The sequence below is a fragment of the Ranitomeya imitator genome, chromosome 6, assembly GCF_032444005.1.
Source record: "Ranitomeya imitator isolate aRanImi1 chromosome 6, aRanImi1.pri, whole genome shotgun sequence".
Classification (NCBI taxonomy): Eukaryota; Metazoa; Chordata; class Amphibia; order Anura; family Dendrobatidae; genus Ranitomeya; species Ranitomeya imitator.
This window is the reverse complement of record NC_091287.1, coordinates 574013241-574040771: the sequence shown is the minus strand read 5'-3', so window position 1 is coordinate 574040771 and position 27531 is coordinate 574013241. Positions and strand designations below refer to the sequence as shown.

Sequence of the window (27531 nt, the reverse complement as noted above, 5' to 3'; positions counted from 1 at the left end):
CATTGTTGTGCGGTCATCTCTCTGCTCCTCCATTGTTGTGCTGTCATCTCTCTGCTCCTCCATTGTTGTGCGGTCATCTCTCTGCTCCTCCATTGTTGTGTTGTCATCTCTCTGCTCCTCCATTGTTGTGCTGTCATCTCTCTGCTCCTCCATTGTTGTGCGGTCATCTCACTGCTCCTCCAGCAGTGGGGGCATCTGCACCGCACTGGGTTACGAGTCAGACGTCCAGATACAGGTGTCCACTGACCTCAGTTGTGGAGGTTGGAGTGACGACTTCTGCTTTTACATAGGATGTAATAAGAGCCGCAGATCAGTCTGAAGACCACATGTACCAAGCCATGAAGAGGCTTCACGAGGTGACTTCACACAGGTCCTACAAGACTGTGGGGTGAGGGGCACGTTATGTATGGAAGCAGGACCCCTCTAGTCTTCATTCAGGGAGAATAACAGCTCGATATAATGTATGTACACAGTGACTGCACCAGCAGAATAGTGAGTGCAGCTCTGGGGTATAATACAGGATGTAACTCAGGATCAGTAATGTAATGTATGTACACAGTGACTGCTCCAGCAGAATAGTGAGTGCAGCTCTGGGGTATCATACAGGATGTAAGTCAGGATCAGTAATGTAATGTATGTACACAGTGACTGCACCAGCAGAATAGTGAGTGCAGCTCTGGAGTATAATACAGGATGTAACTCAGGATCAGTATTGTAATGTACAGTATGTACACAGTGACTGCACCAGCAGAATAGCGAGTGCAGCTCTGGAGTATAATACAGGAGGTAACTCAGGATCCGTAATGTAATGTGTGTACTGTCATGATCCCAATGGCAGGGGATCACAAAAGGACAAGCACAAAAACAAAACAAGCTCTAGGGTGATGGAACCTGAGCTGACCGCGATCCTGAACCTAAACACACAACTAGCAGTAGCCGGGGAACGTGCCTACGATGATTCCTAGACGTCTCGCGCCAGCTGAAGGATTAACTTCCCCTATAAGAAGAAACACAGACCTCACTTGCCTCCAGAGAAACACCCCACAGAAATAGCAGCCCCCCACATGTAATAACGGTGAAATGAGAGGAAAGCACATACGTAGTTATGAAAATAGAATCAGCAAAAATGAGGCCCGCTAAAGCTAGATAGCAGAGGATACAAAAGTGAACTGCGCGGTCAGCGAAAAACCCTTCAAAAAACCATCCTGAAATTACTTGAACTCATGTGCCAACTCATGGAACATGAGGAGTAATTTCAGCCCACTAGAGCAACCAGCAGCAAGGAATCACATATCTGCAAGCTGGACTAAGACAAAAATTAAGCAAAACGTGGAACAGGAAAATCAAAACTTAGCTTGTCCTGAAGATAACAGACGCAGGGACCAGAGGTAAAAAGACACGCTGAATACATTGATAGCCGGCGAGGAAATGACAACAAAGCCAGGTTAAATAGGAAACTCCCATAACCTGATGAAACAGGTGGACACCAGAGACCGCAGAGAACACAAGTCACCCAGTACCATCAGTAACCACCAGAGGGAGCCCAAAAACAGAACTCACAACAGTACCCCCCCCTTGAGGAGGGGTCACCGAACCCTCACGAGAACCACCAGGGCGACCAGGATGAGCCCTATGAAATGCACGGACCAAATCGGCAGCATGAACATCAGAGACAATCACCCAAGAATTATCCTCCTGACCATAACCCTTCCACTTGACCAAATACTGGAGTTTCCGTCTGGAAACACGAGAATCCAAGATCTTCTCCACAACATACTCCAATTCACCCTCCACCAGCACCGGAGCAGGAGGCTCAAGCGAAGGAACGACAGGTACCTCATACTTCCACAACAACGACCGATGGAACACATTATGAATAGCAAACGATGCCGGGAGATCCAAACGAAACAACACAGGGTTAAGAATTTCCAAGATCCTATAGGGACCGATGAACCGAGGCTTGAACTTAGGAGAAGAGACCTTCATAGGAACAAAACGAGAAGACAACCACACCAAGTCCCCAACAAGAAGTCGAGGACCCACGCGGCGACGGCGATTAGCAAACTGCTGAGCCTTCTCCTGGGACAACTTCAAATTGTCCACCACATGACTCCAAATCTGATGCAACCTATCCACCACCATGTCCACTCCAGGACAATCAGAAGGCTCCACCTGACCAGAGGAAAAACGAGGATGAAACCCCGAATTACAAAAGAAAGGAGAAACCAAGGTAGCAGAACTAGCCCGATTTATTAAGGGCAAACTCGGCAAGCGGCAAAAAGGAAACCCAGTCATCTTGATCAGCAGAAACAAAACACCTTAAATAAGTTTCTAAAGTCTGATTAGTTCGTTCCGTCTGGCCATTCGTCTGGGGATGGAATGCAGACGAAAAGGACAAATCAATGCCCATCTTAGCACAGAACGTCCGCCAAAATCTAGACACAAACTGGGATCCCCTGTCAGAAACGATGTTCTCCGGAATGCCATGCAAACAGACCACGTTTTGAAAAAACAGAGGGACCAACTCAGAGGAGGAAGGTAACTTAGGCAAGGGTACCAGATGAACCATCTTAGAAAAGCGGTCACACACAACCCATATGACGGACATTTTTTGAGAGACAGGGAGATCCGAAATAAAGTCCATGGAAATGTGCGTCCAAGGCCTCTTCGGGATAGGCAAAGGTAACAACAATCCACTGGCCCGAGAACAGCAAGGCTTAGCCCGAGCGCAAACTCCACAAGACTGCACGAAAGAACGCACATCCCTCGACAAGGAAGGCCACCAAAAAGACCTGGCCACCAAGTCTCTAGTACCAAATATTCCAGGATGACCTGCCAACACAGAAGAATGGACCTCGGAGATGACTCTACTGGTCCAATTATCCGGAACAAACAGTCTTTCCGGCGGACAACGATCAGGTTTATCCGCCTGAAACTCCTGCAAAGCACGTCGCAAGTCTGGGGAGACAGCCGACAAAATCACCCCATCCCTAAGGATACCAGTGGGCTCAGAATTTCCAGGGGAGTCAGGCACAAAACTCCTAGAAAGAGCATCCGCCTTCACATTCTTTGAACCTGGCAGGTATGAAACCACAAAATTGAAACGGGAGAAAAACAGTGACCAACGAGCCTGTCTAGGATTCAGACGCTTGGCAGACTCAAGGTACATCAGATTTTTGTGATCAGTCAAGACCACCACACGATGTCTAGCACCCTCAAGCCAATGACGCCACTCCTCAAATGCCCACTTCATGGCCAAAAGCTCCCGATTACCAACATCATAATTCCGTTCAGCGGGCGAAAATTTTCTAGAAAAGAACGCACATGGCTTCATCACTGAGCCATCGGAGCTTCTCTGTGACAAAACCGCCCCCGCTCCGATCTCGGAAGCATCAACCTCAACCTGAAAAGGAAGCGACGTATCTGGCTGACGCAACACAGGAGCAGAAGAAAACCGGCGCTTAAGTTCCTGAAAGACCTCCACAGCCGCTTGAGACCAATCAGTAACATCAGCACCCTTTTTAGTCAAATCCGTCAAAGGCTTAACAACACTAGAAAAATTAGTTATGAAGCGACGATAAAAATTAGCAAAGCCCAAGAACTTCTGTAGACTCTTAAGAGATGTAGGCTGCGTCCAGTCACAAATAGCCTGAACCTTGACGGGATCCTTCTCAATAGTAGAAGGGGAAAAAATATACCCCAAAAAAGAAATCTTCTGGACTCCAAAGAGACATTTAGAACCTTTTACAAACAAAGAATTGGCCCGCAGAACCTGAAACACCTTCCTGACTTGCTGAACATGAGACTCCCAGTCATCAGAAAAAAACAAAACATCATCCAAATACACGATAATAAATTTATCCAGATATTCACGGAAAATATCGTGCATAAAAGACTGGAAGACAGAAGGAGCATTAGAAAGTCCAAAAGGCATCACCAAATACTCGAAATGGCCCTCAGGCGTATTAAATGCGGTTTTCCACTCATCACCCTGCCTTATCCGCACAAGATTATATGCACCCCGAAGATCAATCTTAGTGAACCATTTAGCCCCCTTAATGCGAGCGAACAAATCAGTCAACAATGGCAAAGGATACTGATATTTGACCGTAATCTTATTCAAAAGACGATAATCTATGCAAGGCCTCAAGGAACCATCTTTTTTGGCCACAAAAAAAAAACCTGCTCCCAAAGGGGACGAAGATGGACGGATATGTCCCTTTTCCAAGGACTCCTTAACATAATCCCGCATAGCAGTATGCTCTGGCACTGACAGATTGAACAAACGTCCTTTAGGAAATTTACTGCCAGGAATCAAATCTATAGCACAATCGCAATCCCTGTGAGGAGGAAGCGAACTGAGCTTAGGCTCCTCAAAAACATCCCGATAATCAGACAAAAATACAGGAACCTCAGAAGGAGTAGATGAAGCGATAGAAATCGGAGATGCATCATCATGAACCCCCTGACATCCCCAGCTTAACACAGACATTGTTTTCCAGTCCAGGACTGGGTTATGAGTTTGTAACCATGGCAGACCAAGCACTAAGACATCATGTAAATTATACAGTACCAGGAAGCGAATCACCTCCTGATGAACGGGAGTCATACGCATGGTCACTTGTGTCCAGTACTGAGGTTTATTCATAGCCAAAGGTGTAGAGTCAATTCCTTTCAAAGGAATAGGAACTTCCAGAGGTTCCAGACTAAACCCACAGCGGTTGGCAAATGACCAATCCATAAGACTCAGGGTAGCGCCTGAATCCACATAGGCATCGACGGAAATGGATGATAATGAACAAATCAGCGTCACAGACAGAATGAACTTAGACTGTAAAGTACCAATGGCAACAGACTTATCAACCTTTTTTGTGCGTTTAGAGCATGCTGATATAACATGAGCTGAATCACCACAATAAAAACACAATCCATTTTTCCGCCTATAGTTTTGCCGTTCACTTCTGGACTGAATTCTATCACATTGCATTATCTCAGGTGCCTGTTCAGAAGACACCGCCAAATGGTGCACAGGTTTGCGCTCCCGTAAACGCCGATCAATCTGAATAGCCATAGTCATAGACTCATTCAGACCTGTAGGCGCCGGGAACCCCACCATAACATCTTTAATGGCCTCAGAAAGGCCATCTCTGAACTTTGCAGCCAGGGCGCACTCATTCCACTGAGTAAGCACCGACCATTTCCGAAATTTCTGACAATATATTTCTGCTTCATCTTGCCCCTGAGAGAGAGCCAATAAAGCTTTTTCAGCCTGAATCTCTAGGTTAGGTTCCTCATAGAGCAAACCCAATGCCAGAAAAAACGCATCCACATTGAGCAACGCAGGATCCCCTGGTGCCAATGCAAATGCCCAATTCTGAGGGTCACCCCGCAGGAAAGATATTACAATTTTGACCTGCTGAGCAGGGTCTCTAGAAGAGTGAGATTTCAAAGAAAGGAACAGCTTGCAATTGTTCCTAAAATTCAGAAAACGAGATCTATCTCCAGAAAAAAAACTCTGGGACAGGAATTCTAGGTTCAGACATAGGCGTATGTACAACAAAATCTTGTATATTTTGAACCTTAGCAGCAAGATTATTCAGGCTGGAAGCCAAACTCTGGACGTCCATGATAAACAGCTGAGGTCAGAGCCATTCAAGGATTAAGAGGAGGAAAAAAGCAGTCAAGCTGCAATTAAGGCTAGGCAGCAAACACTGAGGAGGGAAAAAAAAAAAAAAAAAAAAACTTCCTCAGACTACTTTTCCTCCTACTTCAGCCAAAACGATGACCAATTTTTTCAGGCCGGCTATACTCTCATGATCCCAATGGCAGGGGATCACAAAAGGACAAGCACAAAAACAAAACAAGCTCTAGGGTGATGGAACCTGAGCTGACCGCGATCCTGAACCTAAACACACAACTAGCAGTAGCCGGGGAACGTACCTACGATGATTCCTAGACGTCTCGCGCCAGCCGAAGGATTAACTTCCCCTATAAGAAGAAACACAGACCTCACTTGCCTCCAGAGAAACACCCCACAGAAATAGCAGCCTCCCACATGTAATAACGGTGAAATGAGAGGAAAGCACATACGTAGTTATGAAAATAGAATCTGCAAAAATGAGGCCCGCTAAAGCTAGATAGCAGAGGATACAAAAGTGAACTGCGCGGTCAGCGAAAAACCCTTCAAAAAACCATCCTGAAATTACTTGAACTCATGTGCCAACTCATGGAACATGAGGAGTAATTTCAGCCCACTAGAGCAACCAGCAGCAAGGAATCACATATCTGCAAGCTGGACTAAGACAAAAATTAAGCAAAACGTGGAACAGGAAAATCAAAACTTAGCTTGTCCTGAAGATAACAGACGCAGGGAGCAGAGGTAAAAGACACGCTGATTACATTGATAGCCGGCGAGGAAATGACAAAAAAGCCAGGTTAAATAGGAAACTCCCATAACCTGATGAAACAGGTGGACACCAGAGACCGCAGAGAACACAAGTCACCCAGTACCATCAGTAACCACCAGAGGGAGCCCAAAAACAGAACTCACAACAGTGTACACAGTGACTGCAGCAGCAGAATAGTGAGTGCAGCTCTGGGGTATAATGCAGGATGTAACTCAGGATCAGTAATGTAATGTGTGTACACAGTGACTGCACCAGCAGAATAGTGAGTGCAGCTCTGGGGTATAATACAGGATGTAACTCAGGATCAGTAATGTAATGTATGTACACAGTGACTGCACCAGCAGAATAGTGAGTGCAGCTCTGGGGTATAATACAGGATGTAACTCAGGATCAGTAATGTAATGTATGTACACAGTGACTGCACCAGCAGAATAGTGAGCGCAGCTCTGGAGTATAATACAGGATGCAAGTCAGGATCAGTAATGTAATGTATGTACACAGTGACTGCACCAGCAGAATAGTGAGTGCAGCTCTGGGTTATAATACAGGATGTAACTCAGGATCAGTAATGTAATGTATGTATACAGTGACTGCACCAGCAGAATAGTGAGTGCAGCTCTGGAGTATAATACAGGATGCAACTCAGGATCAGTAATGTAATGTATGTACACAGTGACTGCACCAGCAGGATAGTGAGTGCAGCTCTGCTCAGCTGCTACTCATTGTGCTGATTGTGGGTGCGGTCGCTGCTGAACCTGCAGTGTGCTCCTGAGCTCCAGAGAACCACCATCTCTCCACCCGGGGACCTGCTCTCTCTCTTACCCAGGGAGGGAGTGGGTTTCCTGGGATGAGTGAAGGAGCCAAGTCCCAGGCTTCTGCTTCCTGGACCAGGCTGGCGGGGGGCAGAAGGAACCAGCAACCAGCCTGCACATCAGAGGATTCGGGGGTGAGACAGGAGTCGCAGCAATGTGGCTCCTACTCCCCCCAGGTCTGCAGAGACCCAGAGAAGCCGCAATGCTTCCAACATGGAGGAGAAGCCTGCTAGCGTGCAAGATGGCGTTCCTTCCGGAGGAAAGCTGAGTGCTCACGGAGGTGAGGCTGACCTCACTGAGGAGGGTTGGGCGCTGTAGAGACCCCGGGAGTCTGTGTCCACCTATGCCTCCCGGGTCATGAGCCACCTCCGTGAGTATGAAGACGTGAGTAAGACACTGATGAGACTCCGGGAGGAGCTGCGCTGCATGAGCAACAAAGCTGCAAGTTCCTCCAAACCGAGGACGAATCAGCTCCAGGCGGAGGTAAGGAGACTGAAACATGAACTTAATGAGCTTGAAGGGAGGAAAGCTTTCATCAGAGAGAAGAGCGGTCCCTTCAAGGAAAAACTAATGAATGAGGACAGATTCAATGAAATGGCTGATAACAGAGAGCAAAGTTAGATGGGGTTTCAGCCTGAGTGCCAGGTGGATGATGATGAGGAGGAGGATGACCAGCAGAAAGCCCCACCTGGCAGCCTGCAAGGTCACCCGCAGGCCACGTGCAGCGAGCTCCCTGCAGGACAGGCGACATTGACATCTAGGTGCAGTTCTGCTGGCTCTGGGGAGGACAGTGACATCGGCCAGGGAGGGACGCTAATGGCAGAGATCAAGCTGCTGGAGTCCCCAGTGTGCCTTCAGAACTTCCATTTTGGCGATGATTTACCAGAGGAGGCACCTGGGGGCCTGAAGAAAAAGTCAAAGACCACCAAGTCAAAGCTGCCGGAAGCGGTAAGCTATGTATATGCCCCCCTCCCTGTACCCCCTGAGTCGGCTGCAGGGTCAGCTCGCTGTATAAGCCCCGTTGCCCAGCCCAGCCTGGGTTCTGCTGTGGATCCGATGCAAAGGCGCGGGGAGATTACAGAGCACGGTAATGAGGCGCAGAGCTCCGTCTCTGCTTGTAGTAGCGGGGACGTAGCAGCAGGTGCATCAGCCGAAAGGCTGGACAGTGAGGGCGGCCCGGCGGCGGGCATACGATCAGGCCACGATGCTGTGGTGCGCTCCTCAGTGGGAGGGGGGAGTGGCCCGGTATCGGGGGCAGCTCCGGTAGCCTTGGTGCCCCTGAATGGTGTTGCCGCTGATCACGTAGTTGAGGAGTGGCGGCAGTGTGAGGGGGTTGCTGGGGCTGGGAGTTTCGGTCCTCCCACCAAAGTCCTGTTCTGTGTTGGCGCTGCTGATCAACAAGATGCTGATATAAAGGATCAGCGGCGCCCCACAGTGGCGAAAGATCAGCGGCGCCTGGTATCAACAGTGAAGCAGCGGAAAATATCAACTGATGATGCGGAGGGCACACGTAAGACCAGGGGTGAGGTCGCCTCCAGTTCTGTGGAGGAGAATCAGCCCCTTGTGCCTGATGATGCGGAGGCCAAAATGTCACCCCCTGTTGTCACTGGTCCAGCAGGAGTGAATGTGGTGGTGGGTATGGATGAGCAAAACTCTTTGTCTACACCATGTTCCAAATTAATATGTAAATGACATTTTTCTCAGATTTTCCTAAATTGTCGGTGCAAATGACAGTCTAATAAAAGTCATCACCCGTTAGATTATACATCGAATGTTATTGAAGAAACCTCCCAATGATAACAGTGTAATCTCCACAATGAATAAAACCCCACAATGCACTGTTCCAAATTATTAGGCCCAGTAGAATTTCTAAACATTTGATATAAAGAACTGAAAAGTCTCATTTGTGGAATTTGCAGCATTAGGAGGTCACATTCACTGAACAAAAAAGCTATTTAACTCCAAAACCTCCTACCAGGCCAAGTTACATGTAACATCGGAGCCTTCTTTGCTGTCACCTTCACAATTCTTGCCTCCATTGAACTTGTGAGTTTTCGGAGAGTTTCTGCTTGTATTTCTTCCCTCCCAGAGCTGCTGTTTTGATGTGAACAGCCTCCCACCCTCATAGATCTTTTGCTTGATGATCCTCCAAAGGTTCTCTATAGGGTTGAGGTCAGGTGAAGATGGTGGCCGCACCATGAGTTTATCTCCTTTTATGCCCATAGCAGCCAATGACTCAGGGATTCTTTGCAGCATGAGATGGGGCATTGTCAGCATGAAGATGATTTTGCTCCTGAAGGCACGTTTCTGCTTTTTAGACCATGGAAGTAGTCAGTCAGAAACTATATATACTTTGCAGAGGTCATTTTCATACCTTCAGGAACCTTAAAGCGTCCTACCAGCTGTTTCCCCATGATTCTGGCCCAAAACATGACTCCTCCACCTCCTTGCTGACGTCTCAGCCTTTTTGGGACATGGTGGCCATCCACCAACCATCCACTACTCCATCCATCTGGACCATCCAGGGTTGCCCAACACTCATCAGTAAGCAAGACTGTTTGGAAATTAGTCTTCATGTATGTCTGGGCCCACTGCAACCGTTTCTTCTTGTGAACACTGTTTAGAGGTGGCTGAATAGTAGGTTTATGCACCACAGCAAGCCTTTGAAGGATCCTACACCTTGAGGTTCGAGGGACTTCAGAGGCACCAGCAGCTTCAAATAACTGTTTGCTGCTTTGTAATGGTATTTTGGCATCTGCTCTCTTAATCCCATGAATTTGTCTGGCAGAAACCTTCCTGATTATGCCTTTATCTGCATGAACTCTGTCTGTCCTCAGAATCAGTCACAAATCTCTTCACAGTATGATGACAACTCTTAAGTTTTTGTGAAATATCTAATGCTTTCATCCCTTGACCAAGGCATTGCACTATTTAATGCTTTTCAGCAGCAGAGAGATCCTTCTTATTTCCCATATTTCTTGAAACCTGTGGCCTGCTTAATAATGTGGAACCTCATTTTTAAGTAGTTTTCCTTTATTTAGAATCACCTGGAAAACGAATTATCACATGTGTTTAAGATTGATTTCAGTGATCCATTGAGCCCTGAGACTCATTACCATCCACGAGTTTATGTGAAAAACAAAACCATTAAATCTTTATGACACTTAAATCCAATTTGCATAATAATTTGGAACACAGTGTTGTGGTGTGGTTGCTGGTTTGGTGGAGGGTGAGGGGATTATGGACGTGGGTAATAGTGATACTCTAGGAGTTGATGTGGTCACTGGTCCGGTTGCCCCCCCGGTGGTGGCAGCGCCTGTTAGGAGTTATGCCACTGTAAAAAAAAATAGGGCATCCTTCTCGTCTCCGGGCTCTGGGAACTGCATGTTGCAGCAGCGGCTCCTGCAGGCTCTAAAGAAAAGGGAGAGGACCCTAATGGTAGAGGGTCGAAAGGTTGATCTATCGTTCTGGACAGAGGCATGGCCTCGGGGCCTTCTAAGACCAAAAAGGGGGGATACAGTGCGTTCCCTCCCAATAGCCGGGCCGGGTAGTGTGCGTAGGAATGTGGTCCGTCCTTCTTCGGTGGAGGGGCAGTGATGCATGTCCTCCAAGGTCTAAGGTTGTGGAACTCCTGCTGAAGGTGGGATTCAAGGAGATTGACATCTATGCCTTGATACATCCCTATTCCACACCTGAGTTTGATGTCAGCTTTGTTCGGCCGGAGGGGCTTGAGCTCTTCTGGTCAAATTATGAGTTGGCAAAAAATGAGCCCGGCTGGCGAGACTTTGCCATTCAGGTGGTGTCTCGCCAAAACCAAGTCAAGATAGTGACCGTGATGACTTGTAATGAGTCGCTTTCTTGTTATAACATCATGATGTTGCTTGGCCGGTATGGAGAGGTGGTGGAAATGCCAAAGAAAAACCGTGACGAGTTTGGTATCTGGTCAGGGGCCTGGACATTTATGGTAAAACTTAAAGGGAAGGTATCGCGTTTGTAGATCATTAATAAATCAATGTAATGTAGCATAACATTCTGTTATAACCAAGTTTTCAATGTATTTGAAACATATTTCCTGTGTTATAGAAGTTTAAAGAAGGCACTGGGGGCTGACATGTTGTTTTCACAGTAGCAGCACGACACTATCAGTGTCATAAAACGACACCCCATGGTCATAGGACATAACAGATGGACTTCGACCCCATCTATTGTAATAGAACTGTCACTGCTGTGAACTGGGCACCTCAATGTGGGCTGCACAATTCACAGTAGTGGGAGTGTTCTGTTGCCATTTTCATGGAGCCCTGGATCTGAAACATAAGCAGTACTGCTTCCAGCAGGACAGATTCATCCCTTTGTAAGATAAGATAAGGAGCTGCGGGGGGTCTGCAGTGAATGGCCAGGCATTGTGGAGTGGGATGAGAGAATCATGTAATCTGGGTGAGAGAGACTGATGGGAGTGAGAAAAACAGTAAGGGTACCGTGACACACTGCCATTTCGATCGCTACGACGCTACGATTCATGACGTTCCAGCGATATCGTTACGATATCGCTGTGTCTGACAAGCAGCAGCGATCAGGGATCCTGCTGAGAATCGTACGTCGTAGCAGATCGTTTGGAACTTTGTTTCATCGCTGGATCTCCCGCTGTCATCGCTAGATCGGTGTGTGTGACACCGATCTAGCGATGCGTTCGCTTGTAACCAGGGTAAACATCGGGTTACTAAGCGCAGGGCCGCGCTTAGTAACCCGATGTTTACCCTGGTTACAAGCGTAAAACTAAAAAAAAACAAACAGCACATACTTACATTCTGGTGTCCGTCAGGTCCCTTGCCGTCTGCTTCCCGCACTGTGACTGCCGGCCGTAAAGTGAAAGCAGAGCACAGCGGCTGTGCTTTCACTTTCACTTTACGGCCGGCAGTCAGTGAGTGCGGGAAGCAGACGGCAAGGGACCTGACGGACACCAGAATGTAAGTATGTGCTGTTTGTTTTTTTTTAGTTTTACACTTGTAACCAGGGTAAATATTGGGTTACTAAGCGCGGCCCTGCGCTTAGTAACCCGATGTTTACCCTGGTTACCCGGGGACCTCGGCATCGTTGGTCGCTGGAGAGCTGTCTGTGTGACAGCTCCCAGCGACCACACTACGATTTACCTACGATCACGGCCAGGTCATATCGCTGGTCGTGATCGTAGGTAAATCGTATAGTGTGACGGTACCCTAACTGCTGGTGATATCAGATCACAGGGCAGTCACCCACAAAATGCCACTGCCCTGTGATTCCACTCTTCATTCTGCCCCAGGGATACTAGACCTCCAAAAAAGGGAGGGCTATTGTGATGTCAGCAGTTACTGCCCCAATTTTGCTGCTAACAGTAAAGCTGGTAAGTCTTATTATAGCGGCTTGGGGTCTAAAATGGAAAATTCTCCCCCTAGTGGTAAATATGTGTTTGTAAGAAAATACATAATATTTTTATATAGAAATGTTTGCATACATTGCATTAATACATTTTAATTACTATTTTAAGCTTAATTTAAAAAAAAAATCAAAAAAACTACAAGAAAACTGGTGGCACCTTCCCTTTAAGTGTTCAGGTGGTACAGTTGCCCACATTCCATCATCTGCCTTCCTGGGTAGGGATCGTATCCTGGTCTCCCAGGGACAACCGAAGCTCTGTCACAGGTGCTGCGACCCCACACAGTACAGTGCACTGTGCAGAAATGTGCATTGTGTGGGGATATCGGCCATCTTGCTGCATCTTTGTCATGATAATGTGAAAAAAATGTCGTATTGTGAGTTTGGTTTCAGAAGGTTACATGGCTTTCCAGAGACACGCTGTGGGCCATTCCGACCCCCCCCCCCCCCTCCTTCCCTGCTCTCTCTGCCTGCTGCTTGTGTGTGTGTGTGTGTGTGTGTGTGTATGTGTGTGAATCCTAAACCCCTCCCTGAAGAATTTTTATGGTTCTATGTTGCAGGCAGAGCAGTCTCCCTAAAACTACTTGTCTCTTCAAAATTGAGTCCACTTTAGGGGTTCTGGCAACAGTAGCCAATGTTCTCACCTTGCCAATCAGTGCAGCAGCATGTCCTTCTTGCTGACTGTCTCTTATAGCCAGCTGTAGCGTATGCACAACACCGCGCATGTGATGAATGAAAGAACGTATTGATACAGTTTCAACAAGATCATCTAAACTATCATGTTGCCGTTCATCTGAAGCAGCTTCAGTTTGCTCCTCGGTTACAATACTGTGTTCCTCTATTTCAGACATTTCTGTGTCTGTGGACCCAGAATGTTCTTCTAGCTGCTGGTCACCATCATTACTCTCATTCATTAGCTTAATAGAACTTATCATATTTGAAGCATTGTCAGTTACGACAGAAAGAACTTGCTAGTTTTTAAGTTCATAGTTTTGCAGAACCTTTTCCACCAAGACCTGGAGAAACTCACTGGTGTGATGAGCTTTGGTGTCTTACTGCCAATGTCTTGGTAACTATTTCATTCTTGTCACAAACAAATCGGACATTGATGGCAAAATAGTTCCCTCTGTGACATGTGCAGGCGTCCATTTTAAGAAACAGAAAGCGTCCCTTGAGAGTTTTTTTAAGTTCTTCCTTTTGTTTAAACGCTTCTTCGATTACTAATTTTCTAATAGTCTCTCTCTCCAGAGAAACATCAAGCTTGCGGGCCATTTCCCCATTCAGACACATAAAAGCTGGTCGTGAAAATAATGAAATAGGCACACTATCCTTTACAACAAGCTCTATGATCTGTTTTTTAAATGTATCTACTGTCATTGTCACAGTAACTTTGTCACTGACAAAATATCTTGCAACTGATGGCTGCAAAGTTCTCTGCTCCTTTGTTTGGCTGGAAGAGCTGGGCACTGGTTCATTGGTTTGGATGCAGTCTTTCTCATCCACTGCTTTCAGTACTTCTGGATGAAAGCGCTGTAAATGTCTCTTTAGATTAGAAGCTCTGGTAGGAGCATTTTTATCTTTGCCTGGATATGCACTGATCTTGGCTTCACAGCATTTGTTTTCGTCTGGATCATTTGTCATACACTGACAGACATAATGTTTTCTATCTTGAGTGATGGTGAAATGTTCAAATACAGCTGATTTAATGTGACGCTTCTTTGACATTCTCAGGTTTTTAATTCTGCATTCACAATCCAAATGACAATTGTTTTTCCTAAAAACAATTGTACAAAATTATTGCCAGGTCGTAGAACTGATATAGGGGTCAGTAATACTGTTATTCCCCATGTACTCACAGTTAACTGATGCAAAGTTTGTTGAAAGGATAATACTTCTTACAGTCTTCCTCTTCTGTGTAGCAGCTGTGAGATGCTTGGAAGACGCACACCAAACATCTAGTCTAGAGGAAGAGCTTTACTACTAAGAATTGACAACACATTTTCACTCTGTTTCATACATTGTAAGTAGGGGGGTTGGGGCAGCATGAGGTTAACCAAGTACAAGATTCGATAAGGGCAGTGGAGAACAGTGACACACAAGTAGTAAGAAATGTCTCTATCTCCAGCAGAACTGCTTATCACTGTTGTTCATGGTTTGATAGAACATATATTTGAGTAACATTTATAAAATTCATATGAAAGTTCAATTATGAAATATTAATACATTTTTTTTTTAAAGCTGGAGTCGTTACACTTCTACCGACTCCACCTGCAACCAAAACTAACTCCGACTCCACGACTCCGACGCCACAGCCCTGATTGCCTGTACGCTGTCTGTAGGGGTCGGCTGTATACAGTGATATATAATGTGATATATAATCTCCGCTAATGACCTCAGGTTAGCATCCTCAATAATCAGAACCTCCCACTCCCGTCTCCAAGACTTTACACGTGCTGCGCCGATTCTTTGGAATGCACTACCTAGGTTAATACGATTAATCCCCAATCCCTACAGTTTTAAGCGTGTCCTAAAAACTCATTTGTTCAGACTGGCCTACCGCCTCAATGCATTAACCTAACGATCCCTGTATGGCCTATTTATAATAAAAAAAAAAAAAAAAAAAAGGTTCCTCGCATCATGTTCTCATACACCTTATGCAGTATTAGCCCTCTGTGTCTGTACTGCTACATACTTAGGCAGGTAACTGGTTCATGCAGCTTTACATGAACACCTGAGCCTTACACTATAGCTGGTCCGAATAACTAAAGCAATTGTTACCATCCACCTCTCGTGTCTCCCCTTTTCCCCATAGTTTGTAAGCTTGCGAGCAGGGCCCTCACTCCTCTTGGTATCTGTTTTGAACTGTATTTCTGTTATGCTGTAATGTCTATTGTCTGTACAAGTCCCCTCTATAATTTGTAAAGCGCTGCGGAATATGTTGGCGCTATATAAATAAAAATTATTATTATTATTATTATTACTGCCTGTACGCTGTCTGTAGGGGGTCGGCTGTATACAGTGAATGTTCGGCTCTGCTCCCGTATACCTCACACCGGATTGTCTCTGTGTTTCTTGTTTTCCAGAATTGCCCGTCCCTGACGATCTCCGCGCTCCACTGAGAAGTCTGCGGGAAGAACAGCGCACCAAACATTACTTTCCTCCAGAGTACGGCTGTAAGGGACCTCACTGCCTGTATGAGGGACACACATAGATAAGACCACCCTCAGTGACCCCATGTAGCTGGACACAACACACAGATCTGCTACTAACATGTCAGTGAAGGACCCTCCGCTGCCCCCTATAATCAGGACAATTACACCTCTGACTGACAGGTGATGGTGGAGGCCGTGGCTGCTTCCACTAAGGCCAGATATTGGGGGCTCACAGTCAGCGTATGGGGTATACACCTCTGGTGTATACATAGTATATGGTGGGGATTCGCTCAGGTAGGCAATGGCAGGGGCACAGTGAAGACGCACACGCAGGTTTTCCGTTCAAGCTGTGTGTTTTATTCACACTGGTAGCAGAAAAACAGTCTTACATCACACCAAGCACAAGTCCAGCTTGTTTACACCACATAGGTCGGGGCCCGGACGTGCCGGAGCGTACAGGTGTGATGTTGCCACATAACTCCCCTCAGCACTTCCCCACCCACCAACACACTGAGAAGTTCTGGCTGTCTATGCAGTCCTAAGACCTGCAGCTGTGCAATCCGGGCGTTGCCCCGAAATAGCAGAGAAGGGTCATGCCAGGTCTTGATCACCTATCCTACTATTTACCGGTATGAAAGGCACCTGCTGGAAGTAATATGTCTCCTGTCCAGCATCATACATACCCGTCAATGCGTCACATATCCCCCTCCTTTGTCCAGCCAGCGAGGGGTGGACAGGTGCCATACAGCGGCCTCTGTATAGAGCTTCTGCTTTCCCTGCAGCTTGCCTGGCTGGTGTCCCACCATAAACTTGACATTTTGTAGGGAAAGGAACCACTTGGTGACCTGAGTATTCCCCTCCTTGGCTTGACTCATCCACGTAAAAGGGGAATGATCGGTCACCAGGCGGAACGTCCTCCCCAGCAAATAATAGCGGAGAGGCTCAAATGCACACTTCATGGCGAGACTCTCCCTTCTCCACTGTACTGTGCCTGTTTTCGGCTGCTGTGAGCTTTCAACTCAGGTAACACACAGGGAGTTCTTCCCAGTTACTTTTCTGGGACAGAACTACGTCTAGGCCTTCTTCCGAGACATCTGTCTGTACCATAAACTCTCTTTTGAAGTCGGGTGTGACCAGGACGTGTCCTACACAGTGCCTACTTCAGTGTCACGAAGGCCTTCTGGGTCCGAGCATCCCAGCCGCCAATGGAGGAGTTGGTATAGCAAAATTAGGAATAAATCTGTAATGCCCAAGTAACCCAGGAGAGCTCGCGCCTGCCTCGTCGTTAGAGGGTCAGCCACTTCTGTACCGCTTCTATTTTGTTCACCTGAGGTTTGAAGACTTCCCGTCCAATTACCACATGTTCCCTGGCCCGGGACAACATATCGGACATTTCGAGCCCCGGTGGCAAGTCCTCTATTTCCCCCGCCATCACTTCCAAGACGGTTTTCTCTGACGGTTTTCTCTCCATTTTTGGTGATCTCGGGTTGGGTAAGGGCTTATATTTTTCGGGCCGAGCTGATGTTTTTAATCATACCATTTTGGTGTATTGTATTTTAATGCAATGTAGCAGCGACCCAAAAAAAAGTAATTCTGGCATTATGACATTGTCTCGTTACTCCGTACAGCGATTGGATTACCGTATATACTCGAGTATAAGCCGACCCGAGTATAAGCCGACCCCCCTAATTTTGCCACAAAAAACTGGGAAAACTTATTGACTCGAGTATAAGCCTAGGGTGGAAATGCAGCATTTACCGGTGAATTTCAAAAATAAAAATAGATCATTATTTCCCCATAGCTGTGCCATATAGTGCTCTGCACCGTTCATTATTTCCCCATAGCTGTGCCCCATATAGTGCTCTGCACCGTTCATTGTGCCCCATAGCTGTGCCCCATATAGTGCTCTGCACCGTTCATTGTGCCCCATAGCTGTGCCATATACGGTGCTCTGCACCGTTCATTGTGCCCCATTGCTGTGCCCCATATAGTGCTCTGCACCGTTCATTGTGCCCCATATCTGTGCCCATATACGGTGCTCTGCACCGTTCATTGTGACCCATTGCTGTGCCATATACAGTGCTCTGCACCGTTCATTGTGCCCCATATCTGTGCCCATATACGGTGCTCTGCACCGTTCATTGTGCCCCATATCTGTGCCATATACAGTGCTCTGCACCGTTCATTGTGCCCCATTGCTGTGCCATATACGGTGCTCTGCTCCGTTCATTGTGCCCCATTGCTGTGCCATATACGGTGCTCTGCACCGTTCATTGTGCCCCATAGATGTGCCATATACGGTGCTCTGCACCGTTCACTGTGCCCCATAGATGTGCCATATACAGTGCTCTGCACCGTTCATTGTGCCCCATTGCTGTGCCATATACGGTGCTCTGCACCGTTCATTGTGCCCCATATCTGTGCCCATATACGGTGCTCTGCACCGTTCACTGTGCCCCATAGATGTGCCATATACAGTGCTCTGCACCGTTCATTGTGCCCCATAGCTGTGCCCCATATAGTGCTTTGCACCGTTCATTGTGCCCCATTGCTGTGCCATATACAGTGCTCTGCACCGTTCATTGTGCCCCATATCTGTGCCCATATACGGTGCTCTGCTCCGTTCATTGTGCCCCATTGCTGTGCCATATACGGTGCTCTGCACCGTTCATTGTGCCCCATTGCTGTGCCATATACGGTGCACTGCACCGTTCATTGTGCCCCATTGCTGTGCCATATACGGTGCTCTGCACCGTTCATTGTGCCCCATTGCTGTGCCATATACAGCGCTCTGCACCGTTCATTGTGCCCCATTGCTGTGCCATATACGGTGCTTTGCACCGTTCATTGTGCCCCATTGCTGTGCCATATACAGTGCTCTGCACCGTTCATTGTGCCCCATATCTGTGCCCATATACGGTGCTCTGCACCGTTCATTGTGCCCCATTGCTGTGCCATATACGGTGCTTTGCACCGTTCATTGTGCCCCATTGCTGTGCCATATACGGTGCTCTGCACCGTTCATTGTGCCCCATTGCTGTGCCATATACGGTGCTCTGCACCGTTCATTGTGCCCCATAGAAATCTCTGCCGCCGCTGCTGCAATAAAAAAAAAAACCACATACTCACCTCCCTTGATTGCAGCTCCCGACGTCTCGTTCCGGCGCCTCCATCTTCCCGGCGTCTCTGCTCTGACTGATCAGGCAGAGGGCGCCGCGCACACTATATGCGTCATCGCGCCCTCTGCCTGAACAGTCAGAGCGCAGACGCCGGGAAGATGGAGCGGCGCCCGGCGGCTGGAACGAGGACAGGTGAATATGCTATACTTACCTAGTCCTGGCGATCCTCGCGCTGTCCCTCTGCCTGGTCTTCGGTGCCGCAGCTCTTCCTGTCAGCGGTCACCGGCACCGCTGATTAGAGGAATGAATAGGCGGCTCCACCCCTATGGGAGGTGGAGCCGCTTATTCATATCTCTAATGAGCGGTCCCACGTGACCGCTGAAGAGGGGAAGAAGCTGCAGCACAGAAGCCCGTGGGACGGCAGGGACAGCGCGAGGATCGCTGGGACTAGGTAAGTATACCTCAGCGCCCTCACCCGCCGACCCTGCCACCCACATTGACTCGAGTATAAGCCGAGAGGGGCACTTTCAGCCCAAAAATTTAGGCTGAAAATCTCGGCTTATACTCGAGTATATACGGTAATTCTTTTTAGATATTGATAGATCAGGCGATTCTGAACTCGGCGATACCAAATATGTGTATTTTTACTGATTCTTTTGTTTTATTTTGAATGTGAGATGATTTAAAATTTTAGATTATTTTTTTTTTATATTTTTGAAAAGTATTTATTTTTGCTTTTCACTTCCTGCAATAGTCTCCATGGCAGACTAGAAGCTGCGATCGTCCAATCGCTTGTGCTACACACATGGCTTCAGCCCTTCTCTGTGTAGCAGAAATGCTCACTTCCTATGGGTGCCCACTATCTGGCTATGACAACTCCAGGGATCGTCTGCAGACCCCGGGTTGTTGTGCCAACCCATCAGTGGCCTGCAGTCATGTGACACGGGCGCCAATAGGCAGGATTAGTGATGCGATTCCAGTGCAATTGTGTTAAATGCAGCTATCAGAGATTGAAAGCGGCATTTAACAGGTTGACAGCTGCTGGTAGATCGCAATTCCACCTGCGGCTGTTAGGGATACATGTCAGATAGTGAAATCAGCTGACATGTGCCAGAAAAGATGTGGGCTCAGCGGTGGAACCCACAACAAAGAGGGAGAAGCGACATGCACTGTACATGTATGGCTCATGTCATGAAGGGGTTAACTGAAAACTACAAACACAGATTTCACAACAACCACAAGACGGATTCCATCACCTGATATTGGTGTAATCAGTGTAACATCTCCTACCTGACACTGTCTGCAGTTACTGAGCACAATCCTGATCACTGGATGATTGCCGATTGTGTAGTCCGCTACTTGCTTAGCCGGTAAGTAGCAATAGGCTTTCTGGGGTCTCACTGCCAGAAATGGAGCAATCACTTCCTCCTATTGATACCAAGGTAAGACCTTCCCTCTCGACCACTCCGTCAAACATGTCCAGATATGGTCCAGTGTCATCTGAGGATTCCGTCTTGGGAATTGCCGCACGGACCACTTTCGGGATCGCCCCCAAGCTCCTGCTGTCTGTAGTGCTGTCACGTGCTGTACTAGCAGCCGGTTGGTCTCCTGTTGTTGGTGGCTTCCGGGAGCGCTTTCATCACTGCCTCCATCTCTGCAGGAATCCCCACTTGGGTTTGTGACAGTCCTTTTACCCAGGCATCCAATTTTAGGGCCAGCCTCACTAGGTGTGCCCGCTTCAAGCCACCAAATGTGGGGATTCGCTCAGGTAGGCAATGGCAGGGACGCAGTAAAGACGCACACCCAGGTTTTCAGTTCAAGCTCAGTGTTTTATTCACACTGGCAGCATAAAAAAAACACAGATAAAGCACAAGTCCAGCTTGTTTGCACCACACAAGTCGGGGCCCGGACGTGTCGGTCTGTACAAGTGTGATGCTACCACAAAACGACCCTCAGCTCTTTCCCACCCACCAACACACTGAGAAGTTCTGGCCGCCTGTGCTGTCCTCAGACCTGCAGCTGGGCAATCCCTGGGTAACTTTGTGTCTGTTATCTATCAGATGACCAGCTTTACCTGTTTGCAGGAGGGGGAGGTAGAGGGTCTCAGTCATTGTTAATGGTCAACTGGAGGTCATAGAGCTCCATTCAATACATACTCTACAATACTCTACAACAAGACACATCTGGGGTCACGTACCGAAACACATGCTGATGTCACCTACCCTCCTCTGTACTGTCCACGTGAAGCGTATATACAGAACATAGAAAATGTGATAATGGCCGACACAACGCATCACCTGCTGTAACCTGAGCCGACATCTCACTGTCCCATCCTCTCTCTAGCTACTGAAGATGGCACCGCAGTGGACATATATTCTTTTGGCATGTGTGCCCTTGAGGTAAGACTAAAAACAAAAACTCACTTTATACCCCTGGAGTATGGTGAGGAGGAGCGGACACTTCTAGTCCTGTCCTGTAGTGATGTATATAGTATATACCCAGGAGGATGGTGAGGAGGAGCGGACACTTCTAGTCCTGTCCTGTAGTGATGTATATAGTATATACCCAGGAGGATGGTGAGGAGGTGCGGACACTTCTAGTCCTGCCCTGTAGTGATGTATATAGTATATACCCAGTAGGATGGTGAGGAGGAGCGGACACTTCTAGTCCTGTCCTGTAGAGATGTATATAGTATATACCCAGGAGGATGGTGAGGAGGAGCAGACACTTCTAGTCCTGTCCTGTAGTGATGTATATAGTATATACCCAGGAGGACGGTGAGGAGGAGCGGACACTGCTAGTCCTGTCTTGTAGTGATGTATATAGTATATACCCAGGAGGATGGTGAGGAGGAGCGGACACTTCTAGTACTGTCATGTAGTGATGTATATAGTATATACCCAGTAGGATGGTGAGGAGGAGCGGACACATCTAGTCCTGTCCTGTAGTGATGTATATAGTATATACCCAGGAGGATGGTGAGGAGGAGCGGACACGTCTAGTACTGTCATGTAGTGATGTATAGTATATACCCAGGAGGATGGTGAGGAGGAGCGGACACTTCTAGTCCTGCCCTGTAGTGATGTATATAGTATATACCCAGTAGGATGGTGAGGAGGAGCGGACACTGCTAGTCCTGTCCTGTAGTGATGTATATAGTATATACCCAGGAGGACGGTGAGGAGGAGCGGACACTTCTAGTCCTGTCCTGTAGTGATGTATATAGTATATACCCAGGAGGATGGTGAGGAGGAGCGGACACTTCTAGTCCTGTCCTGTAGTGATGTATATAGTATATACCCAGGTGGATGGTGAGGAGGAGCGGACACTTCTAGTCCTGTCCTGTAGTGATGTATATAGTATATACCCAGGAGGATGGTGAGGAGGAGCGGACACTTCTAGTCCTGCCCTGTAGTGATGTATATAGTATATACCCAGTAGGATGGTGAGGAGGAGCGGACACATCTAGTCCTGTCCTGTAGTGATGTATATAGTATATACCCAGGAGGATGGTGAGGAGGAGCGGACACGTCTAGTACTGTCATGTAGTGATGTATATAGTATATACCCAGGAGGATGGTGAGGAGGAGCGGACACTTCTAGTTCTGTCGTGTAGTGATGTATATAGTATATACCCAGGAGGACGATGAGGAGGAGCGGACACTTCTAGTCCTGTCCTGTAGTGATGTGTATAGTATATACCCAGGAGGACGGTGAGGAGGAGCGGACACTTCTAGTCCTGCCCTGTAGTGATGTATATAGTATATACCCAGGAGGACGGTGAGGAGAAGCGGACACTTCTAGTCCTGTCCTGTAGTGATGTATATAATATATACCCAGGAGGATGGTGAGGAGGAGCGGACACTTCTAGTCCTGTCCTGTAGTGATGTATATAGTATATACCCAGGAGGACGGTGAGGAGGAGCGGACACTTCTAGTCCTGCCCTGTAGTGATGTATATAGTATATACCCAGGAGGACGGTGAGGAGGAGCGGACACTTCTAGTCCTGTCCTGTAGTGATGTATATAGTATATACCCAGGAGGACGGTGAGGAGGAGCGGACACTTCTAGTCCTGCCCTGTAGTGATGTATATAGTATATACCCAGGAGGACGGTGAGGAGAAGCGGACACTTCTAGTCCTGTCCTGTAGTGATGTATATAATATATACCCAGGAGGATGGTGAGGAGGAGCGGACACTTCTAGTCCTGTCATGTAGTGAGGTATATAGTATATACCCAGGAGGATGGTGAGGAGGAGCGGACACTTCTAGTCCTGCCCTGTAGTGATGTATATAGTATATACCCAGTAGGATGGTGAGGAGGAGCGGACACTGCTAGTTCTGTCCTGTAGTGATGTATATAGTATATACCCCGGAGGATGGTGAGGAGGAGCGGACACTTCTAGTCCTGCCCTGTAGTGATGTATATAGTATATACCCAGTAGGATGGTGAGGAGGAGCGGACACATCTAGTCCTGTAGTGATGTATATAGTATATACCCAGGAGGATGGTGAGGAGGAGCGGACACTTCTAGTCCTGTCCTGTAGTGATGTATATAGTATATACCCAGGAGAACGGTGAGGAGGAGCGGACACTTCTAGTCCTGTCGTTTAGTGATGTATATAGTATATACCCAGGAGGACGGTGAGGAGAAGCGGACACTTCTAGTCCTGTCCTGTAGTGATGTATATAGTATATACCCAGGAGGACGGTGAGGAGAAGCGGACACTTCTAGTCCTGTCCTGTAGTGATGTATATAGTATATACCCAGGAGGATGGTGAGGAGGAGCGGACACTTCTAGTCCTGTCCTGTAGTGATGTATATAGTATATACCCAGGAGGATGGTGAGGAGGAGTGGACACTTCTAGTCCTGTCCTGTAGTGATGTATATAGTATATACCCAGGAGGACGGTGAGGAGGAGCGGACACTTCTAGTCCTGTCGTGATGTATATAGTATATACCCAGGAGGATGGTGAGGAGGAGCGGACACTTCTAGTCCTGTCCTGTAGTGATGTATATAGTATATACCCAGGAGGATGGTGAGGCGGAGCGGACACTTCTAGTCCTGTCCTGTAGTGATGTATATAGTATATACCCAGGAGGACGGTGAGGAGGAGCGGACACTTCTAGTCCTGTCCTGTAGTGATGGATATAGTATATACCCAGGAGGATGGTGAGGAGGAGCGGACACTTCTAGTCCTGTCCTGTAGTGATGTATACAGTATATACGCAGGAGGACGGTGAGGAGCAGCGGACACTTCTAGTCCTGTCCTGTAGTGATGTATATAGTATATACCCAGGAGGACGGTGAGGAGGAGCGGACACTTCTAGTCCTGTCCTGTAGTGATGTATATAGTATATACCCAGGAGGATGGTGAGGAGGAGCGGACACTTCTAGTCCTGTCCTGTAGTGATGTATATAGTATATACCCAGGAGGATGGTGAGGAGGAACGGACACTTCTAGTCCTGTCCTGTAGTGATGTATATAGTATGTACCCAGGAGGACGGTGAGGAGGAGCGGACACTTCCAGTCCTGTCCTGTAGTGATGTATATAGTATATACCCAGGAGGACGGTGAGGAGGAGCGGACACTTCTAGTCCTGTCCTGTAGTGATGTATATAGTATATACCCAGGAGGACGGTGAGGAGGAGCGGACACTTCTAGTCCTGTCCTGTAGTGATGTATATAGTATATACCCAGGTGGATGGTGAGGAGGAGCGGACACTTCTAGTCCTGTCCTGTAGTGATGGATATAGTATATACCCAGGAGGATGGTGAGGAGGAGCGGACACTTCTAGTCCTGTCCTGTAGTGATGGATATAGTATATACCCAGGAGGACGGTGAGGAGGAGCGGACACTTCTAGTCCTGTCCTGTAGTGATGTATATAGTATATACCCAGGAGGATGGTGAGGAGGAGCGGACACTTCTAGTCCTGTCCTGTAGTGATGTATATAGTATGTACCCAGGAGGACGGTGAGGAGGAGCGGACACTTCTAGTCCTGTCCTGTAGTGATGTATATAGTATATACCCAGGAGGATGGTGAGGAGGAGCGGACACTGCTAGTCCTGTCCTGTAGTGATGTATATAGTGTATACCCAGGAGGACGGTGAGGAGGAGCGGACACTTCTAGTCCTGTCCTGTAGTGATGTATATAGTATATACCCAGGAGGACGGTGAGGAGGAGCGGACACTTCTAGTCCTGTCCTGTAGTGATGTATATAGTATATACCCAGGAGGATGGTGAGGAGGAGCGGACACTTCTAGTCCTGTCCTGTAGTGATGTATATAGTATATACCCAGGAGGATGGTGAGGAGGAACGGACACTTCTAGTCCTGTCCTGTAGTGATGTATATAGTATATACCCAGGAGGATGGTGAGGAGGAACGGACACTTCTAGTCCTGTCCTGTAGTGATGTATATAGTATGTACCCAGGAGGACGGTGAGGAGGAGCGGACACTTCCAGTCCTGTCCTGTAGTGATGTATATAGTATATACCCAGAAGGACGGTGAGGAGGAGCGGACACTTCTAGTCCTGTCCTGTAACATAGTAACATAGTAACATAGTTAGTAAGGCCGAAAAAAGACATTTGTCCATCCAGTTCAGCCTATATTCCATCATAATAAATACCCAGATCTACGTCCTTCTACAGAACCTAATAATTGTATGATACAATATTGTTCTGCTCCAGGAAGACATCCAGGCCTCTCTTGAACCCCTCGACTGAGTTCGCCATCACCACCTCCTCAGGCAAGCAATTCCAGATTCTCACTGCCCTAACAGTAAAGAATCCTCTTCTATGTTGGTGGAAAAACCTTCTCTCCTCCAGACGCAAAGAATGCCCCCTTGTGCCCGTCACCTTCCTTGGTATAAACAGATCCTCAGCGAGATATTTGTATTGTCCCCTTATATACTTATACATGGTTATTAGATCGCCCCTCAGTCGTCTTTTTTCTAGACTAAATAATCCTAATTTCGCTAATCTATCTGGGTATTGTAGTTCTCCCATCCCCTTTATTAATTTTGTTGCCCTCCTTTGTACTCTCTCTAGTTCCATTATATCCTTCCTGAGCACCGGTGCCCAAAACTGGACACAGTACTCCATGTGCGGTCTAACTAGGGATTTGTACAGAGGCAGTATAATGCTCTCATCATGTGTATCCAGACCTCTTTTAATGCACCCCATGATCCTGTTTGCCTTGACAGCTGCTGCCTGGCACTGGCTGCTCCAGGTAAGTTTATCATTAACTAGGATCCCCAAGTCCTTCTCCCTGTCAGATTTACCCAGTGGTTTCCCGTTTAGTGTGTAATGGTGACATTGATTCCTTCTTCCCATGTGTATAACCTTACATTTATCATTGTTAAACCTCATCTGCCACCTTTCAGCCCAAGTTTCCAACTTATCCAGATCCATCTGTAGCAGAATACTATCTTCTCTTGTATTAACTGCTTTACATAGTTTTGTATCATCTGCAAATATCGATATTTTACTGTGTAAACCTTCTACCAGATCATTAATGAATATGTTGAAGAGAACAGGTCCCAATACTGACCCCTGCGGTACCCCACTGGTCACAGCGACCCAGTTAGAGACTATACCATTTATAACCACCCTCTGCTTTCTATCACTAAGCCAGTTACTAACCCATTTACACACATTTTCCCCCAGACCAAGCATTCTCATTTTGTGTACCAACCTCTTGTGCGGCACGGTATCAAACGCTTTGGAAAAATCGAGATATACCACGTCCAATGACTCACCGTGGTCCAGCCTATAGCTTACCTCTTCATAAAAACTGATTAGATTGGTTTGACAGGAGCGATTTCTCATAAACCCATGCTGATATGGAGTTAAACAGTTATTCTCATTGAGATAATCCAGAATAACATCCCTCAGAAACCCTTCAAATATTTTACCAACAATAGAGGTTAGACTTACTGGCCTATAATTTCCAGGTTCACTTTTAGAGCCCTTTTTGAATATTGGCACCACATTTGCTATGCGCCAGTCCTGCGGAACAGACCCTGTCGCTATAGAGTCACTAAAAATAAGAAATAATGGTTTATCTATTACATTACTTAGTTCTCTTAGTATTCGTGGGTGTATGCCATCCGGACCCGGAGATTTATCTATTTTGATCTTATTTAGCCGGTTTCGCACCTCTACTTGGGTTAGATTGGTGACCCTTAATATAGGGTTTTCATTGTTTCTTGGGATTTCACCTAGCATTTCATTTTCCACCGTGAATACCGTGGAGAAGAAGGTGTTTAATATGTTAGCTTTTTCCTCGTCATCTACAACCATTCTTTCCTCACTATTTTTTAAGGGGCCTACATTTTCAGTTTTTATTCTTTTACTATTGATATAGTTGAAGAACAGTTTGGGATTAGTTTTACTCTCCTTAGCAATGTGCTTCTCTGTTTCCTTTTTGGCAGCTTTAATTAGTTTTTTAGATAAAGTATTTTTCTCCCTATAGTTTTTTAGAGCTTCAATGGTGCCATCCTGCTTTAGTAGTGCAAATGCTTTCTTTTTACTGTTAATTGCCTGTCTTACTTCTTTGTTTAGCCACATTGGGTTTTTCCTATTTCTAGTCCTTTTATTCCCACAAGGTATAAACCG

At 47.0% G+C, this 27531-nt stretch overlaps 1 protein-coding gene across 4 annotated transcripts in view; it reads left to right on the top strand.

Moving 5' to 3' along the window:
- The window catches only part of NRBP2 (nuclear receptor binding protein 2), a 226668-nt gene that overhangs the window by 148293 nt on the left and 50844 nt on the right, over positions 1-27531 (top strand). For all 4 annotated transcript variants that reach the window (XR_011314155.1, XM_069732161.1, XM_069732164.1 and 1 more), the window contains exons 9-10: positions 15715-15804; positions 21246-21301. Coding sequence is in view for 3 of the 4 variants with exons in the window: in XM_069732161.1 (XP_069588262.1) it covers positions 15715-15804; positions 21246-21301 (146 nt within the window). In the remaining variant the exon portion in view is untranslated. The remainder of the gene's footprint in view (positions 1-15714; positions 15805-21245; positions 21302-27531) is intronic.